Source organism: Haemaphysalis longicornis, unplaced genomic scaffold, assembly GCF_048455015.1.
Source record: "Haemaphysalis longicornis isolate Haplotype H1 unplaced genomic scaffold, Haemaphysalis longicornis Haplotype H1 scaffold_1, whole genome shotgun sequence".
NCBI classification, from domain to species: Eukaryota; Metazoa; Arthropoda; class Arachnida; order Ixodida; family Ixodidae; genus Haemaphysalis; species Haemaphysalis longicornis.
Window position 1 is genome coordinate 157028838 of NW_027526203.1, and position 18593 is coordinate 157047430.

Below are 18593 nucleotides of genomic sequence, written 5' to 3' on the forward strand. Positions count from 1 at the left end.
CTGTGCTGGCTATACTCGGGTACAACTTAAGAATGGCCACAGAAGTTGCCGCTGTGCCTCATCACCGTGCCCGGATGTTACTCCTTGCGGGCCAAGTTGTGTGTTATTGGGAATATTTTGAACATGGCGCGAGCCGGTTCTCTAATTTTTTGGACTTAACCACGGGAGAAAAGGCAGACGATATCACGCATTCATAGCTATCTCCTTTCGAAATGCGCGCACCTGTTAACATCAGGGTCCGTCGCTTAGGCGGAGTGGTACTGTACATGAGCTATGGCCATTCTTAACTTGTTCCCGAGTATAGTTGGCCCTTCTTGGAGTGACTACCACTGCTTGCAGTAGTGCCCGTGGCACAGGGTACACAGTGGGGAGTCTCCCCCGAAATGGCAGCTTGCCTCTTGGGGCATTAAATGCCGCTGTGCCAGCTAGGTGGCGTTCAGCTAAAGTCGTCCGAGCTGTGCCCGGTGGTGCCTTGTTTTATTTCTTCTTTGTTGACGGTTCGTTGCGTGTGCATGCCTGGGGTTGCGTTCTCTCTTTTTTTTTTTTTACCTCCCTCTCTCCCTCTTGTGCCCAGCCTTTTCATTGCCTTGTCTCCTCCTCTGTTTTGACTGGAGCCTATCTTATTACGTACGTGCACATCCATCTGGGGCTGCCTGGTCACAAGCTTGAGCCCACTTCGAGGATGTCCAGGGTCTAGGCACTGCTGCGAATTGCTGCGGAATGGGGTGGGCAGTGTTGCAGACAATGCGTGGGGGCTGGCACAAGCTGCCGCCAGGTGCGCTTTTAAAGCTGGTGGTTCGGTTGACTGCCGTGTCCAAATACTTGTTGTATTAATTCCCAGAACCATTCAATAAAGTTGCCCGATGATGAAGTGCAGGCAGGGAGGGGTATAAGAGTGTGTGAGGTGTACAAGTAAAGTGTTGGCACAATGGAAACGGAGTGGTATATTTCCGCAAACAGAAATGTTGTATGCTTTTTTTCGCAACTTCTTTGAGTGGGAAATGCTGCCCTGCAATGTTGGGGGCCACCCGTGCTCAGTGTGCCACTGGTCTTGTGCGCGGTCTTCTGTGTGCATTGGGTGGAGCAGTCCAACCCTGGCCCTTCTGTGTATGGAAATCCCTACACACACGGGCTGGTGTTCATGTGTGTCAACTTTTTCCATTCTATAGCTAGGAAAAATGCTGGCACATTACATGTGGGCAAGAATTTGAGGGGAAATTTGATACGTACGTTTTCTGTAGTTGGCGTGTAATAATGTTGCTGCAGGTAGCGATTGTAACCTAGAGGAGGGATGGCAAATATGAAGGTCTGTTTCAACCTTGTAGAGGTGGCTAAACAAGATGCGAGCGGTCTATGCAAGGTTTTAGTAACATTAATTCCAATCTTGTTGCCTTTTTGTTCCTCATTGGGGCAGTAGAATTTGCACCAGCAAGAATGTTTGGCCTGAAATATCAAATTGAGCCCGAGTTTAAAAGTCAAAGCCAATAGAGTTGGTATTAGATTGGCCCAAGCCTAACCCCTGTGGCTGGCTAATAGCAAAACGAATTGATCACCAACTTTAGTAAAGCCTTGGCCCATGTGTTGCTCAGCCAATCATTGGCCGAGTCTACTATGGTAGTGATTTGTGGTGGAAACATTGTCTAAACTCGGAGATTGAGTAAGCATTTACAAGAGAACTTAGAATGGCAAAATGTGTTTGAAAGTGGATGCTATAGTTGACTAGCTGTGACGAGGATGCTTGGTCAGTTGAATGGACGGTGGGAACAAGTGCTTCCCAAAAGCTTGCCGCAGCGAAGCATTTGGTTGCACAGAGCTTCCTTGCCAGGTGAAGCCTTCGGGTCAGTTGTAGGGTGGCGCGACTGCACGGACCCCGGTGACCCGAGTGGTCGCTGCGCTCCGGATAGGTGGTGGCCGGTGCAGGCTGCTTCCTTTGCAGGGACTCGGTTCAGTGCAGCCCGGCTGAGCGTCTCCCTCTGTGTGCTCAGGTGCGCGGACACCTGGCCGCCTCACTCGACCCCCTGGGCATCATCACGGCCAGCTCAAACTCGCCCCTAAATCGAGAGCAGCTGCACTCGCCCGAGGTGGTGCTGCGAAATTACAAGCTGGGTACGCCCCGCTTCTTCTCACTCTGCGATGCGGTCGGCTGCTTCGCTGCAAAGTTGTGCATAGCAAGGAGGTGTTGCTGTGAAGCTGCAAGGGGCTTTTTGCTTCGAAATAATGGAGCAGTGCTCATTCATTTGTTTAGTTCAGCTGTCCTACTGCTAGAGATAACACCGTGTGGTTATGGGGAAATTTCTGACAGTGCTAACAGTCTGAGTCGCTAACCAAACATTTGTTTGGGTGCCTTCTAAAAGGTTGTTGGCCACCTTGCTGGCGGCTGTGTCCAAAAAGGGTAGCAGCCCAGCACAGATAGGCAGACAATCTCTCAAGGGACCCAGTGGGCCTGTAATGACTGCCGCTCACATTGCACACCTGCCAGGGCAGCCACGCTCGCTGTGTGCCAACCCAGGCACCCTTGTCTTGCCTAGCGTTCAGGGCCGCAATGGCAGACATTTTGTGCTGTAGGACGGGATCCCATCTAATCAGGAAAGCGCGTGGCAATAATGAAAAACTGGCTCCAACCATGAATGTTTATAGAAACCAAGATATTTGGGCTCCCATACAGGAACCCAAACGCCTTGGTTTTTCTAAACTTTGACTTGTGGAGCGATCTTTTCATTATTGTCCTGCTGCACACATCGTGCAGCCACTGGGGAGAGCTTTCTGGGTGAGACCCACTGCACCCACCACTTGCCTCCGTGGAGGCAAACACTGCAGGGACCATTTGACGCAGCTCTGAATCGCTCACTGTCTGGCGTGTCTGGCAGGCACGAACAGAGGTGGTTTGGCCCGAATGTCACTCCCTCTTCTCAAAGGGTTCCCCACACAGGTGGGTTGTGGGGAGCAGCGTGGTAGCCTTTGCAGCGCAGCCCTTGTCAGAGCTCCCGTGTGCATGTCCACGGGAGCTGTGGCCACACCAGTAAGCGGGGGGACCCTTATTTGCCACACAGGGGCTGGCTGCACTGGAAACCTCAGAGTCAGCTTGGCACTTCACAGTCCCAGGTGCATGCAGAGTGCGGCCGTATCGCTGGTTTTACAGCTGTGAAAGCCTGTTTACAGGGTGACTGCTTGACACTGTTGTGAGAATTTAATGGCTGCCAGGGCAATCGTTCTGTTTACTATGCAAGAATTTGGCAGAGGATGTATGACACGGTCTTTTACTTAGCGCGGACACACGACGGGGTTATACCTACCAGTGTCCCCGCACGAAAACAGTTTCACATTACCCGTGACTTGAATTAGGCATGCCTTGATGAAAGGTATCTCCTACTTCGGTTAATGTGAATGCGCACTAGGAACTGTGTTTTGACGTGCCGTGGCGCTGCTTGGTATGATTGTGATGTGTGCAGAAAAGCCGACAAAACTGAGGTGGCATGCTGTGATGCGGAAGGGCTTCATTTGTATCTCACAGTAGCGTTGCCATCTGTCGAGCTGCCATTGGCATCCTCGCGTTGTACAGCGATTGAGTGGCACATTTCATTGATTCCTGAGAGCTCAGGTTGGAAGTGCAGGGCAATTGTTCATCTTGGAAGTTCACTTAGTAGCTCGCTAGGAGCAATGCGATTCAGGTTACCAAAAGGTAGACATGCCAGATGAATGTTTTACTGCTAATTGAATACACACTAAATCAACTGCGAACTGTGGCGAATATTTTTGTATGCATGTGCTGCTTTAGTCTGTAGGAAAAAAAAACATGCTGAGGAAAAAAAAAAAAGAAAGCAAAGATAATTTAGGGAGGGCCAAGTCTTTCCACAGATACGTATTCGTGTGCTAGTATTGCTCCATAAAAGAAAGGCACACAAAATCATAAGTGAATGGTTCATAACAAAATTGTAAATAACTGATTTATTATAACGCAAGACGACAAACCAGTGAAACAAAACAACTTGGGCATCGTCATGAAGAAATGCAATTTGAAATTTCCCAAATCTGTTTTGGAGGCATCACAACCAGTCACATGAGTGTCTCCGACTGCTTGTGGTCCATCCAGTAACTTAGGTGTTTGCTACTGGTACGCTGTTATATAATCTAAGTGTACGCTTAGCAAACGGGAAGTAACTCCTGGTTGCTCAGTTGTGTCACGATTGGTGAAACTATGACTTTTAGGTTTTTAAATTTTTTTCGGTAAGTAGCATTGCATACCCCATGGCCGGTGCGCGCTTGTCTTGGGCAAGGTTTACACGTGCTTGGTTTTTCTTGCAAAACTTTGGTGTTTTGCAGTGAAGCTTGGGAAATGTGCCCGTCTTGCGGCTGAGTTAACTTGTTTCTTTATTCATAGTTCTGAAATATTTGGGGTGGGAGGGGGGGGGGGGGGGGGGAATCCCTGTGGCTGGGTTTTGATTGATAAGAATCTGCGAAAAAAAGGTTGATGGGAAACATGCTGTGAAAAGTGTTTCAAAGTATGCCTATGTCCAAAGGACGTAGTGTACAAGCTACCCGCAGGAAGGTGTGGTACACAGGCTGGCAGTTTGCGTTGCAAAAAAAGAAGCGTAAAGGTTTAGCTTTTGTCTTCCTCTTACAGTAGCCTTTAGCCAGCTGGGGGCGACAACCAGTGTCAGTGTGTGGGTGGTTCAGTCGCTTGTATTCGTGGGGCTCGCTTCACCCCACGACCGGCCGCGGCACAAGTGGGTGGCGCTGAAAAGAGCACCACAGCCATGTGGGTGCATGCTTCTCTTGGGAAGGGGGCTCCCCTTTGTTTCTTCTTCTTCTCCCTTGGTTTCATCCCCTTGGTTTCATCCTCTTGGTGCTCCTCTCCTCATCTGGTTCCTTGGTTGCTCCTCTGCCACCACCGGGCACTGTGACCTCGGGGGTGAATCCTGCACCATGGGCTGCAGTTGCGCCTTGACCTCTTCTGATCTGGCCGAACAGGCTGGGGTTGGCCAGTTGCCGGTACGGAGGCTGTTCTCAGAACGTTAGAAGAAAAAAAGAAATCCAGCCTGTCCCAGGCGAGCTTTGTTCTTCAACTCGGGGGACGCCCCCGGTTGTGCCCTTCCTTTCCACGACGCCCTGCACAGATTCGGGGTCACTTCCACGCGACCCTTGACCCGCTGGGCATCACAGTGACCAAGGTTGATCCAATGGAAATCCTTCTCACCAGCCACAACCTTGGTAAGGGTAGAATGACCTTGTCTGTTTTCTGGAGGGCTGTCCCCCCTTTGCCCTCTGTCCTCCCCGATCCCACCGTCCTGATCGTGCCATAGTTTATTAGTGGAGTAGTACATCCCTTCTTTGAAAAGCTTGTCTGGTCGATGTTCTTAATTTTCGTCTATTTCAGCCAGAGAGAATGCGCCACTGCTTGTGGACGTTCTCATTATCATCCTATCACTGCCCTCATTAACCAGCTGTTAATTCTTCCTCAGTCATCGTCATTTCATAAGTGTGCTGGGGCAACAGGGCCTTCCGTGACATGCAGATTCACTGTTCACTGTGCAGCGATGTGCGGCGAACTCATGTGCTCCTGTATCACTTTGCAGTAAGGCCCATTTCTTCAAAAGCTGTCACTTCATTGGCTTTTTTTGGGTGCTCGGGCAGCAGCTAAGCACGATGTAATTAACGAACCTTGCCCAAAGAAGCAGAAGAGGAGACAGTCATCTTGTCTCACTAACGCACGTAAAAGCTGGAACATGGCAGAAAAGGATCTTTGCGATGCGGAAAACCTGAAATCGGTAGCATTCAAGCGTCCCTATAACAGGCCCAGCCAGGCGCACCCTTAGCTCCTCAGCCTTTCCTACGCTCTCCCAAGCAACCAAACGGGACTGTAAAGACCAATACAGACCGCCCACATTGTTTGGCCGCCTTCCAACAGTGGTGGGTAGGGCACCAGCAATGTCTTATCCAGCCCTGCCTTCTTTTTTTTCTCCCACCCCTCGTGCCAGGCAGACGAGAATTGTTCAGCCAGGCAGGATGCCCCAACATGTGCTACTTATATTAAACTTCAGTTCCACTATACATGTTTCCATGTTTTTTTTTTCTTTTAAATAATTCCCATTTCTTTGCTGGTGACAAAATCAAAGGTGCCATGTCTCGCTTTGCCGTCAGTAAAAGCTTGTGGCAGTTTACTCTTTTGGTTCTTGAAAATAAGTGGCTAATTGTAGCCTTACTCTGGGACACAGCACAGACATCAGACATCACGAGTTTACGGTGCTCGAACACATTACTTGCTCTGCTCTGTTCTTAAAAGTGTGCTGTTTGTGCCATGCGTTTAGCTTGGTGAATCTTCGTGCTTTACTTGCATTCATGGTGTATTTGCATGCATTGGTAGCAGCTCTAAAATCCACTTTCTAACCGACGGTGGGTGTCTTGATATAGGCTCTTGGTGAGTTAAGCTTGCTGAAAGGGACCTAGAGCACGCACTGGTAGCTAGCACCAAGCTTTAATGTCACATTTTGGAAGTTGGTGCCTACCACTTTGAACATGGTGTTACAGAGAGCTTCCTCAGTGTGTGCCCTTGATCCCTTAGGCACTCTTAAAGGAGCCACGAAGACAAAATACAAGTTGGGTTTATTAGAAAGACGACTTAGTCCCGATAACAATGATACCAATATCATCGCATTCTTCGTACAAATAACGGAGATATTAAAGAAAACGTGTGAAGCAGTCGCGACCCCCTAGCCAATTTCCCGCAAATTTTCTATGACGTCACGGAACCTTGTTTGTGCGATTGGCGGCCGCCTAACTGACCTGTCGCGACGACACATGACTGGACGTCTGTAATGGGGCCTCTAGTTCCATTTGACCGCATCACTTGAACGCTAACGTGCACTTAACGCACTGAAAATTATGTTTTATTGTTGGCCCGTATGACGTCATTCTTGCTGATAACACGTCACTGTGGCGTAAAATTTGAAAGTTTTAAAATACTTTTTGCTTTTTTTTGCGTTAAAAAAACATTTTTGTGGCTGTAATGGAGCTGAGTGAAATACTGAATCCTAGTTCTTTCAAATTAAACGAAGTTGTATTTTCTCTTCATGGCTCCTTTAAAGTGACGCATGAAGATGGCACTTTCCCTAGCAAGAAAAGAAAAAAAAAGCAAAAAAATTAGTGCAAAGTGCACACTGATTGTGTAGGCAACCATAGAAAGCAGGATAATGTGGCTATGTGGGAAAGTCTCGAGATGTGCCTGCTTAGCATCGGGCTGTCGCCAATATAATTTCTTTCCCAATTTTGAGAATTCCGTTAGCTTCCGTTAGCCAGGACAACAGCCACCGTGCAGGAAAGTGGTGAACAAAGTACAGTGAAACTCGTTACAAGAGACACTTGGTTATGAGAGACATTTGAATGAAAATGGCTTGGCTGGTTTTCCTATGTTTGCAATGTTAGCAATGTCGCATACAAGAGACCCTGGTTACAAGAGCCATGTTTCCCGGGTCTCTCGAGTGTGTCTTTAACGAGGTTTTACTGTAATCAGGGCGGTGTAAACGGGCGTACGGGCACGATGGTGGAAACGATCTTTTCTTGGCGCACGACGAGGGAGAGCAGCATTTGATTTACCGATGATGGTTTGTGGCGGTTAAAACCCTCCGGGAAGTGTTTGGGCGAAGTGGGGTGCCCTTGTGGGGTGCCTTCCGATTGTTCTCTTCTCCCCTCGCCCCCTGCAGAGGAGAAGGACATGGACCGGCTGTTCAAGCTCCCAGCCACGACCTTCATTGGTGGCGAAGAGAGCACCCTGCCCCTGCGGGAGATACTGCGGCGGCTGGAGGTGGGCTCTCCCCTCCCTCCTCGTGGAGAGAGGCACTCCTTCCTTGTCCTCCTTGCAACACTGCCATGTTCATTTTCGCATTGCTCTGTCAACAGAGAGAATGACAGAGTGGAGACAACGCCTGGAGAGCCTGCACAACGTTGGCCACATTGCCATTAAAAGTGCAAAGCCAGTGATGTTACGCGCAGGGAATTTTTTTTTTTTCGGGGAATTGTTAGCTGTAATTTTGGTTTAAGAAGGCAGTCTTTGCTAGATGCGGGGAATTTTAAGAGTCGTGCAGTAAAAATAAAAAAATGAGAGTAAATTGGACCTTGCATTCTTTATTCTTAGCACAGCACTGTCGGGGCATGTTATAGATGTCATGAGTAAAAAGCCTGAGTTGCCCAAAATTATCTTGTTCTTTTTCATGTAAGCAGTTTCAACTTGAGGAGTTGCCATGCAGAGCAAGCATGCTGTCTGGTACAAAACGTGAAGTGCATGCTATCGCATCACTGCCCGGTACGGATTTCTCAAATGTTGCTGAGCTCCAGCAGTAATGCAATTTGGTTCATGCCAAAACTGCAAAGTGTGTCTGAATTCCCAAGGCTACGTAGTAAAGTAGGCATACAAGGCGCTGCCTAATGCGCTAAACCAAACTGGAATTTATGTGAGGGATCAGTCAGCTAAAAAAAAAAAAAAAGAATGCAGGGAAACGTTCAGGGATTTGTTGAGAAACCTGTGAGGAAGAGCACTAAAAGCAGGAAATTCCTACATCAAGAAAGGGAAGTTTTTCACGGCAGTACGGAACATCGCTGCACTGAGTGCGAGCTTCCACTGCTTCAACATGTCTTGAATTGTGATTTATGTCTTGAATTGAATGTCTTGAATTGAATGTCTTGAATTGAATTGTGTCTTGAATTGTGATGTTGCGTTGTGACCTTCAGAAGCCAGAGCTAGGCGTGCGTTAAGGTTGGATCTCAAGTTCCTGAAGGAGAGAATGACAGGCTCACGTATTCTCAAGGATCCACCAATATATCTTTGCATAATTTTCTTCTTTTCCGATATGGGGCCGAAAGTAAAGCTGTAGGACTTGATGCTCCAATTCTCATAAAACAAACCAGCTGTGTGCATATTCTGCTGTTTTGTACGGGCAGTGGAAAAATCCACCTGAAGAAAGGGAAAAGGAAATGTACTGACGTGGCAAGGCATTCCTGCGGCCTCACTCTTTGCAAGTGGGGTGTACACACGAGTGCTGGCCATTTGATGGATAGGGTCGACGAAACTTGTGGAATTGGTGCTGACGTGCTTTTTTTTTTTTTGCCTGGTTGTCATGCTGGCACCATAAAGAAACTCTTTGGCTGTGGCCTAGTTTGTATTGAAGTTCTGGTTTTGCTTAATCCTTGTGAGGTTCAACAGCTTTCGATATGCAGTTGAATTTCTGCACTGGTTCACATATCATCTGGCCCGAGCGTACTGAAGGCAATCAAATGCTTTAGTGCTGTGGCCTAGACTGGCAAAGCTTATCGAGTCAACACTTTTGAGAGTATTGTCTGAGGATATTGTTCATTTCACAGGTAAAATAACAGTGGCCGTGGCCGTGCACTTGGGACAACAGTGGTAGTGAGCCACTGCTACAGAGTCGTTCCGTGTTCAGTAGTAGTGTCTATTTGTGATGGTAGCTATTGAAAGCCGAGCTATAATGTGAAACAGGTGTGGATGGATGGTTGTTCCATACATGGTAAGGGGCTGCCAAGTTGCTGTTTTGGTCACGCTTACTGAGATAGTGTACTGGTAAAAGATGGAACTTTATTGAAAGGATGGCGTAAGACATCGGCAAAAAAGAGTCCTCGCTTAGAGCCTGGCCTTGGCCACAGCATAACTTCCCGCCATTTGTGGGGAGACTCCAAGGATGCGAGGGAAAGGCTTCGTCCAGTGTCAGGTGTGCCCCAAACATGTGGTGATGTTGATCAGTTGTGGGGCCTGGCCCCGAGGAGGGGACAGCAGTATAGTGGGGCCCTCTGACCCTACTCCTCCTCCTCCCCCTCCTCTTTCCAGAACGTGTACTGCACGAGCATCGGTGTGGAGTACATGTTCATCAACGACCTGGACCAGTGCAACTGGATCCGGGAGAAGTTCGAGTCCCCCGGCGTCATGCGGCTTAGCAAGGAGCGCAAGCGGCTGCTGCTGTCGCGCGTCGTCCGCTCCACCAAGTGGGTGCCCCCCTTCCCCTCTTTTGACGCTCCCCTCATGATTCTCCCTGGGAGACGGCCAACAGGAGGTCCCCTTGGTCCCGCTTGCACTACGGGTCCCGTCCCGTTCTTTCTTTTGAAAGGGAAACGAGAGGTGATGTGTGGGTGACAAGCGCTGATTTCTTCACGCGACAGGGGCATAATTGTTATTATTATTTCTTTTTCAAAAATTAGTATGGCTGGAAAACTCCAAGGACTTGTGCAGTCTGCGACTACGGGGCGTCCTCCTATAAATACCCTGACCGTGTATCACAACCTTCTGAGTGCAGTGAAATTTTTCATTTTGACCTCGGGAAGGGGGGGTGTATGTAATGTGTGAGTTGGATTTATTTTGTATCAAAAAGTTACCCATAAACAGATAAACACTTCAGGAATTCAAAAAAATTTAATTAAAAAAAAATGTGGTAAGGTTTTTGATAGTTTTGAGCAGCACTGTAGTAATTCTGGCAGCTTTTTGATTTGCCTTTTAGTCCATGCTGCTTTGGACAACCAACTAGCGGTGGGTTGTGCTAACTAGAGGGGAAATAGGAAGCCAGTGTACCATCATTTATCAGTATAATCTAATCTAACACAGTACACAGGACCGTTACTGTGAGTGAACACTGGTTTTGAGAGAAAAAATTTGGCACAGCTTGCACTGGAGGTGCAAGGCTGGAGAAACAGCAGAGCTGAATAAACAGCTATGCTGTGATCTCAGGCTTACACGTTTGTGTAAACTGTTTTTAAATTTTTAATCGCATGCTTGGCGAAGAGGTGGATGTAAACAAGGTATGCCAAGTGATGCTAAGTGATGTGAGGCAATGCCAAGTCGCACCACAGTAATCACATAGTTGTAACGAAGCCACAACCAAATTTGTTATACTATGTTACACGCCAGCTTTATGCGGAATGTAGGAGCGCATGTGAAGTGGCTTTCCCACCTTTCCCAAAGTGGACCACGTTAGCACCCACTAGAACCGGCGGCCAAGTCCAAAGCCAACGCTATGAATAACCCCAAAAAAATGCTGTGTGCCCGTAATGTGATGCTGCCTCGATCAGATAGACACCAGTTTCATAACGTGAGGGACCCAGGTTCGATTCCCATCATGGGAAGCATTTCTTTCTTTCCAATTGGAGATTTTCTGTTTGCATTGGACAACTTACAGCAGGGTTAATAAGAAGTGGCACCGACGGTAAAGTGGGACTCACACGACAGAGAAATTCCATCTTTCTGGCCCACAGAGCCCGCTCACGTGACCAGTGTTAGGCTCCACCCCTCGGCGGGTATCGCCTGCGAATTCTCCGGTAAAGAAAATGCCACCGCATATTTCGGTCGACTGCGGTGGACCTCCACGGGGAATGGAACTTGTTTTTGGCACTGCGGTCATGTGGTTTTCGGTTGTACCAGGTGTGGGGGTGGATGTGGGGGTGGATTTTTCAGTGTGGCGTGGTCGACACGTGTGGAAGTGGCAAGTGCGGGCACTGGAGAAGTGCGCCTAGGTGTTTTGGGGGCGTTGTGGGCGATGTGTGCCTCGCTTCGCTTCCTCCATGCTGTCATCTGCTAGTCTCTCCACACATGTGCATTTGCCGCCAAGCTGGACCATCTGGTGACGTTGTGTTGACGTTACATATGTGCCCGCCTCTGCGGGCTTCCTCGTCCGTCGTGTGAATCCCGCTTAACAGACGTCTTGCTCCACTCCGTCCGGTGCGTCGGCTGGCCAAAATTGACACCACAGTGTGTTAGCTTCTTGTTTTGTGGGATGAATAAGTTTAAGGTCATAGGTTCAGTCTTGTTTCCAGTATTTATTTCTTTAAGGGGGCAGTTGGGTCTTTGGGGCTGAAGAACGGTAAAAAAAAGTGTTTTCTCGAAAATGGCATTTTTGGCCCCCATGGTCATTTTTCTATCAGTCTGTAAATTTCCTCATCAAAAGGCACCATATTTTGTTGTTATTATATTATAATAGCATTTTAAAGTGCACTCTACAACTCAGTTAGCACAGAATTCGATGGTGAAACGGCACCTTGTTTGCAATGCAAAGCTAGCATTTCATCCTCGGATATCTTGGCACATTGTAATTCTTTTTGCTTCTGATACCGAAATGTGTGGAGAATACAATGTTGGAAACAAATTTTTCAAATGGAGGCTTTGGAAAATTATTATTGTGTTCAATTGGCACCACCTGCGAGCCATTTCTGGCAGAGCGTGGGAGAAGCGAAGTTCCCTGTGTTGTAAAACAACCAAAAATAGCTGAATCAAAAAAGTTCTTCCTATGTTGTATTCTTTAGTGATTTGTCTGCCTAGCCACGTGGTAATTGCCATTCTGTATAGAGTGGTTATTTTGTAACTGTGACCCAGAATAATGGCAATTAATCATTAATTAACTCATAATATAATCAACTTCTAAAAAATCTAATCGCAGATTTGAAATCAGCACAAAAAACTCTATAACGCAGTGCAGTTTCATTAAAATTGGTTGGTAAATAAAAAAAAAATAGCTCTAAGACCAGTCTGCCCCCTTAATGTCAGAAACTTCCCCAATGGGTGTGTTACTGAAACTGTGTTTTTTTTTAAAAGTTCTGTTGATTTCTTGTGACACTCTATCTAGGTGGTGGGAGGCCTTCTAAGGGGCATTGGATGCTGTGCAAACAAGGCCATACTCTGGGACAAGTTTCTGTGGCAATGCAGTCAAGGCTACAGAACCGAACCGTGCCACTTCAGTGCGCAGCTGGAAGTAGTTCAACAAAAATAATTTGCTGGGTGTAACCTAAGCAATTAAAAAACATATAGTTCTTACTTATTTTTTAGCCTCAGATTAACAGTGCCCGAAATTGTTAGCCAGAATACTATGTGAAACAGAGCAATATTTAAAAAAAAAAAGCAGCTTTCTTTCCCCCATGTAGATCGGCACTTCATTTGCCGCATAAGGTTTTAGAGAAGCTTGAGAGCCAGAAGCTGTCAAAACAAATGAAGCAAGTGGTCTGCAACATGTACGCCCAAGAGAGACTGACGCAACGGGGACTCAATGCTGTTTCCGCAATTTGTTCGGTTAGCCAGCTTGCCGGTGTAAGCGAGCGTACTGTCACACGGCTCCAGGCGGAGGTTCTGAGTGGTACCCTGAAGTCCCTAAAGCGTAAAAACGGCTTCGTTTGGCGGCTTAAAGACAAGAGTGCAGCGGTACGATAGTTTCACCCTTCAACACGATCCAAATGGGATTTGACTTTGCGCCGTAGTGTGTGCGTGCTGCTCTTTCGATATGCCATGCCTGCGCTCTGTAATCACGCTACAGATATCCGTGGTGCTGCCCAGTTTTCAACTCCAGAAGAGTTTACATATCAGTGCAGGCCCTCAAAACTTCAGCACTGGCACAATTCGAGTCATTTCTGGATGATACAGAGTCGGACAATATTGTCCACGATACAAATTATTAAAGGAGCCATGAAGAGAAAACACAAGTTTGGTTCATTCAAAAGATTGTCTCGTTAGAATCATACTGACACCACTTTTAACGTAAACTTCGCTCAAATAAGCTACATAATTAGGAAAAACAGGAATGTTCATGCGACTCACCAGCTCATTTCCCGCAACAGAACCTATGATGTCACATGAGCTAAGCTCTGCGATTGGCGGAGGCTGGCAGAAGCAGACGCAAATTAGGTAGAGCTTACAAACTAGACGAACGAGCGATTTGCGCTTAAATTTAGGGCACATTCTTTACAAAGCAATAAGAATGATGGGACAAACAGTGGAAGTTACGAAAGCACATGTAAACATAGAAGTACTGATGCGTTCTGCTGTTCGTACTGCGCACAGCATGCTTGGTTTAGCTGCACAGCACTACGGGGCTTGGGGTTGTCTCAGACGACACTGGCCGATTGATGCAAGCAACGGTGTCTTACGTGACCCCATTTGTCGAGCGAGCACTGTTTCAGGGAACGAATATTTTCTCCCAGAACAAAAACAAGCCAGGTTTAAATGCGGGCAAAAACAAACCAAACGCTTTCCACGGTATGGTGGCGCCATCTAGGTTACGGAACGTAAAGAAACGCGGGAACAAACCAACACCGCTGTGCAGGGTGGAGACAACCTTTGAACAGTCCCGTGCCGCCGCAATAGGGCCAACGGGCTCAACGCGTTATTTTAGTTTCCTACGAGACCTAGCATCGCGAAACACAATATGATTCAAACTTCTTCAGTAAACCGCGTTGCGGCGATAATTTTAGCGCGGTTTTGACACAATGACTTGCTTCGGCGGCGAGCGAGCAACCGAAAATGGCGGCGCCAGCGTATACGTGTCTCTACCCTGTACGGCGGATGCGTGAATGAAGGTACTCTAGGCTGCAGAGCGGTCGGTTCCTGTGATGTCATTTGGGACCACGAAAATGCACGATTGAGCGGGAAAATCAAAATTTTAACCTAAATTGTTTAATTTCTCAGTGAATAAAGCACCGTTTGTATCCGGACAAGCGCTGGGGGCACTATAAAACACGAAATCTTTCGAATAAAACCAACTTGCATTTTCTCTTCATGGCTCCTTTAAGTCACTCTTGAGTTCTCCAGTCAAAGCGTTGGCTTGTGTTGAGAAACAAATGAAGCGTAGGGAAGGAGACGCCAATATGCCTGCATGCTCAGTGATCGTGGTTCAGCACACTCAACCACGGAGCTCATGCAAAGAAATGAACTGTACCAAATGCATATCTGTAACGCCGAAACTGAAACCGAAACCAGTTTATCAGGAACTACTTTGGCGCAGTAGCACAAAGTAGTTAGCTCCCCCCTCCCCCTTCCACACCCCCTCTGTAGCGTTCTCTCCATTGCCACAGAAAGTTGTCCCTGAGTATAGTCGGCATTGTAGCGACAGAGGTTAATAAGCAAGCCTACTTTTAGCAACACTAGCACAGAGGCTTGAAATGTGCTTTTAAAGGGGCCATGCAGACAAAATGCGTTTGTTTTATTCGAAAGATTTAAGATTTTTTAGTGCCGTCAGCACTTGTCTGGCAGCAAACGTTGCTTTATTCATTGAGAAATTAAACATTAAAATTGCCCACTGTCGTTGGCCCTTTCCCCCCTTGCAGGTTTGAGGAGTTCCTGGCCAAGAAGTGGGTCTCTGAGAAGCGGTTTGGCCTGGAGGGCTGCGAGGTGCTGATCCCGGCCATGAAGACCATCATCGACCGCTCCAGTGAGCTGGGCATCGAGAGCATTGTCATGGGCATGCCTCACAGGTGGGTGCTCGCTTTTCGCTGCCTGCCCAGGGCTCTGCTGACTCCTGCCCACCACCAAGGTTAGCTGGCTTTGGACAAGACGGGGCACCAAAAAGAGAACTGCAGGGCTGTAGTGGTGGCAGCCATGGCTTTAAACGGGCCAAGTACATCTGCTAGGGCCACCCGTGGCAGTACCGCTCAAGTCTGGCGGCTGGAAGCTTGATTTTCCTGTGCAAGGTCGAATTTCTGTCAGTAAGCACCTGTCCCTTTGACTGGCGTAGAGCCAGATTTGGGCCACTGTTGCAAGAGTCTGTCAAGCAGCGTCATTCAGGAGGGACTGTTATAACAGGCGGGGAGGTGAGGGCAAATTTGACTATGGAGGGGGATGATTACGGAAAGAAATTAGGAAGAGGGAAGAGTCGTACTGGGAAACAATTGTGCAGGGAGGTTTTTGCTGTAGCTTGCTTTTAAGCTTTGTCTATTTAGTCTAAAAAAATTGACAGACACACCAAAAAGGTTTTTTTGTGAGTGTGCCAGAACACTTGCATTTCACCCAGGCGAAAAAAACAATTGTAGGCCCAATTGGACCTGTCGAAAACATAATTGGGCCAAATGGAACCATTTGCATTTTCAAACGGTTCCATTTGAACCAATTGTGTTCGGCAGGTCCAAATGGTCCTCCAATTGTTTTTTTGCCTTGGCAGGCTTTAGAGCTGTCTAATAATAATAAATTCTATAAAGAACGAATTCCTTTGGAAAAAATGGTCTGCAGTGTGTTTGTATAACTTGTTGAAAGTGCTAGTATCGCGCAATATCTAGTTGACCCAAAACTGAAGGACTCCACTTTTAAGTCTCCCACCCGGGGCAAGCTTGGGGGGTAGGAAGGGGGGGTGGGGTCAACAGGGAGCCATTGAAGCCATATGCACCCGCTTTCTCATTGCAGGTTGTAACATTGGAAAGTGATCATCAAGCAAGTTAAACCAAAATACTGGTGCATGATTATTTTGTTTTGCCCCCGTTAATATTTGTTCAATTCAAATAGGTGTGCATTGCCAGGACACTACACCTGGGCTGTGAGGCCTACCGTAGCAGTTGGGAGTTTGTAGATTAGTTGGGACCATGGGGGGGATTTGTAAACATCTTTCATAGCTGGGCCGTTTTCACAGTTGGGCAGCTTTAATGTGTTGTTCTGTAGGCACGGGCACTGTGGCGAATAATTAGTGTTGAATTTAACAATGCATGGCTCAAACCATTGGCACAAGGAGCAGAGGAGGAAGCTGTAGAATCGGGCCATCGAATTACGCGTTTGGTGCTATGAGCTAAAGGTTGCACCTTGTAAGTCTTGCTGCTTTGAGAGGAAAACGAACTGGACTGGAAGACCACTTTATGGTAGATGAAGAGCATTACAGGGAGCTCAGCTGTTAGTTGCGGTTGAGAACAGCACCAAAACAATCTGTGTAAATAGTCAAACATTGTATTTGCACCCCTTTTTTTTGCTAAAAGTAGCCTTCCAATTGGTGTGCGCTTTACAATCAGGCTCAAAACCAAAGTCCGCTTCAAAGTGGCCAGCAGCATTGCCGTGGAAACGAACTGTCCTCGAAAATTCAACTCAATCTAATCTAAGCAACCGCGTAAGTAAATTTTGGTGGACCTGCTGAGCCAGCTGGTACCTTAGCCTTAGCCAGCTTTAGCCAGCTTTAGCCTTAGCCAGCTGGTGCACATTTTCCTGCTGCTGCACTTCGTACCTTATTTCAGTCGTTAAGGCTCCGAAGAGGTACCACTATGAGGTGTCCATCAAGCGCAAGGTAATTCTATTTGCTGAACAGGAGAACGGAGCATCCTGTGCACAGCGTCTCGGAGACCTTACTGCGCGATTGACGTAAACAAAGCGGAACCATGTTTAAATGCATGGCTTCATGAGCTCTTAGCACGGACGTTTTCTAGAACTTGAAGACTCCCTGGTGGAATTCATAGAATAGCAGCGAATGCGCGTCACGTCTAAAATTACGATGGTCAGGGGCACTTGAAATTGCAAACACATTAAATGTTCACCGCTCCAGTTTTCATGCCAGCAGGAGCTGGATCAGGGTTCGCACAGGTCCTTGAAAACCTTGAAAACCCTTGAATTTAGAAGTGTCAATTTCAAGGCCTGGAAAGTCCTGGAATTTTTAAATGGTCCTTGAAAACCCTTGATTTTTCCGGAGAGAATCAATGGCCCTGTCTTTTCACAAGAATTTAAAGTGTTTGTCGTGAAGTTGAGGGGCTAACAAATGTAAAAAAACATTGTAACCATCAAGTTTCAGTGTATTGCGTGAAATTAGAAGTTTGGTGGATTTTCCTTATTACAAGGCAACATTGGGAGCAGGCACTTGTCAATCTAATTCATGTCACGATACAATCCAGTGAAAGCCAGCTTCTGTTCTCTATCTTGCATCTTCCATCTAGTCTGTGGATGCTCGCTCCTTGCATGTTTGCTGTGCCGCATACGCTCCATCTGCGTTTGCTTTTACGTGCAAATGGTGGACGTGTCCATTGTACATCCTGCCTTGCAGCAACACTTGCGGATTTAATTTTAGCTGGTACTCTTGCTGACAAAGCAGGAAATGCAGGCAACATTAACGAAGTTTTGAAATCAGACAGCCTTAGCAAACAAAAGGAAAATGTCTAAATACTAGCCATGAAATAAAAAATAAAGCTGCAGAAGCATTTACGAACCTGTTAGCATTTATCTAAATGTGCTCTAATGTGCTTAGGTATTGTGCAATAAAAAACTTTTGCATTCTGTTGGAAAAGTTATAAATAATCCCAAATAAAACGTTAGATGGGGGCCTTGAAAATGTGTTTTCTGGTCCTTGAAAGTCCTTGAAAACCCTTGAATTTTTGCTTTTCAAGCCTGTACGAACCCTGTGGATAAGCAAGTTTAGTAAGCGCAGGGATTTTGCTGCTACAGTTGAATGCGCCAAATAAAATGGCCCCTGGTAAACGTGAAGGCTTGTACGGGGAAAGATGGATGTCATTGTGTGTGCAGTGTACTCGTGCAGCGAGGCGAGTTGCACGTGGCTCTCGGGTGTGTAGAACACCCCAGGTGTGTCAAGCGGCACAAAAAAACTCCTCCCCGCACTCACAGTTTGTTTCATACACCTTGAATTTTCACAGGGCAAGGGTAGAAGAAGTGGCATTGCGACGCAGAGTGCGTGCGCATGCTTGGGGCTTTTGCGAAGATGCTTGGGCAATTTTTCACACAGCGCCACATCCCTTGGCATCAGGCTGGCAAATGAGGTTCGGCAAGACGATGGGCAAGACCCAGTGCATTGGGGGTCAGAGTGAGAGTTTTGTTTTTCTGCCATCACCCTCACCCCCTTTCCCTTCCTCCTATGTAGATTCCATTA

General features: G+C 47.2%; 1 protein-coding gene across 1 annotated transcript in view; it reads left to right on the forward strand.

The window, feature by feature from the left end:
- The window catches only part of LOC144138370 (2-oxoglutarate dehydrogenase complex component E1-like), a 110882-nt gene that overhangs the window by 16537 nt on the left and 75752 nt on the right, over window positions 1-18593 (forward strand). The window contains exons 3-6 of the mRNA XM_077670622.1: window positions 1986-2106; window positions 7698-7798; window positions 9833-9987; window positions 15079-15225. Of these exons, the coding sequence (XP_077526748.1) occupies window positions 1986-2106; window positions 7698-7798; window positions 9833-9987; window positions 15079-15225 (524 nt within the window). The remainder of the gene's footprint in view (window positions 1-1985; window positions 2107-7697; window positions 7799-9832; window positions 9988-15078; window positions 15226-18593) is intronic.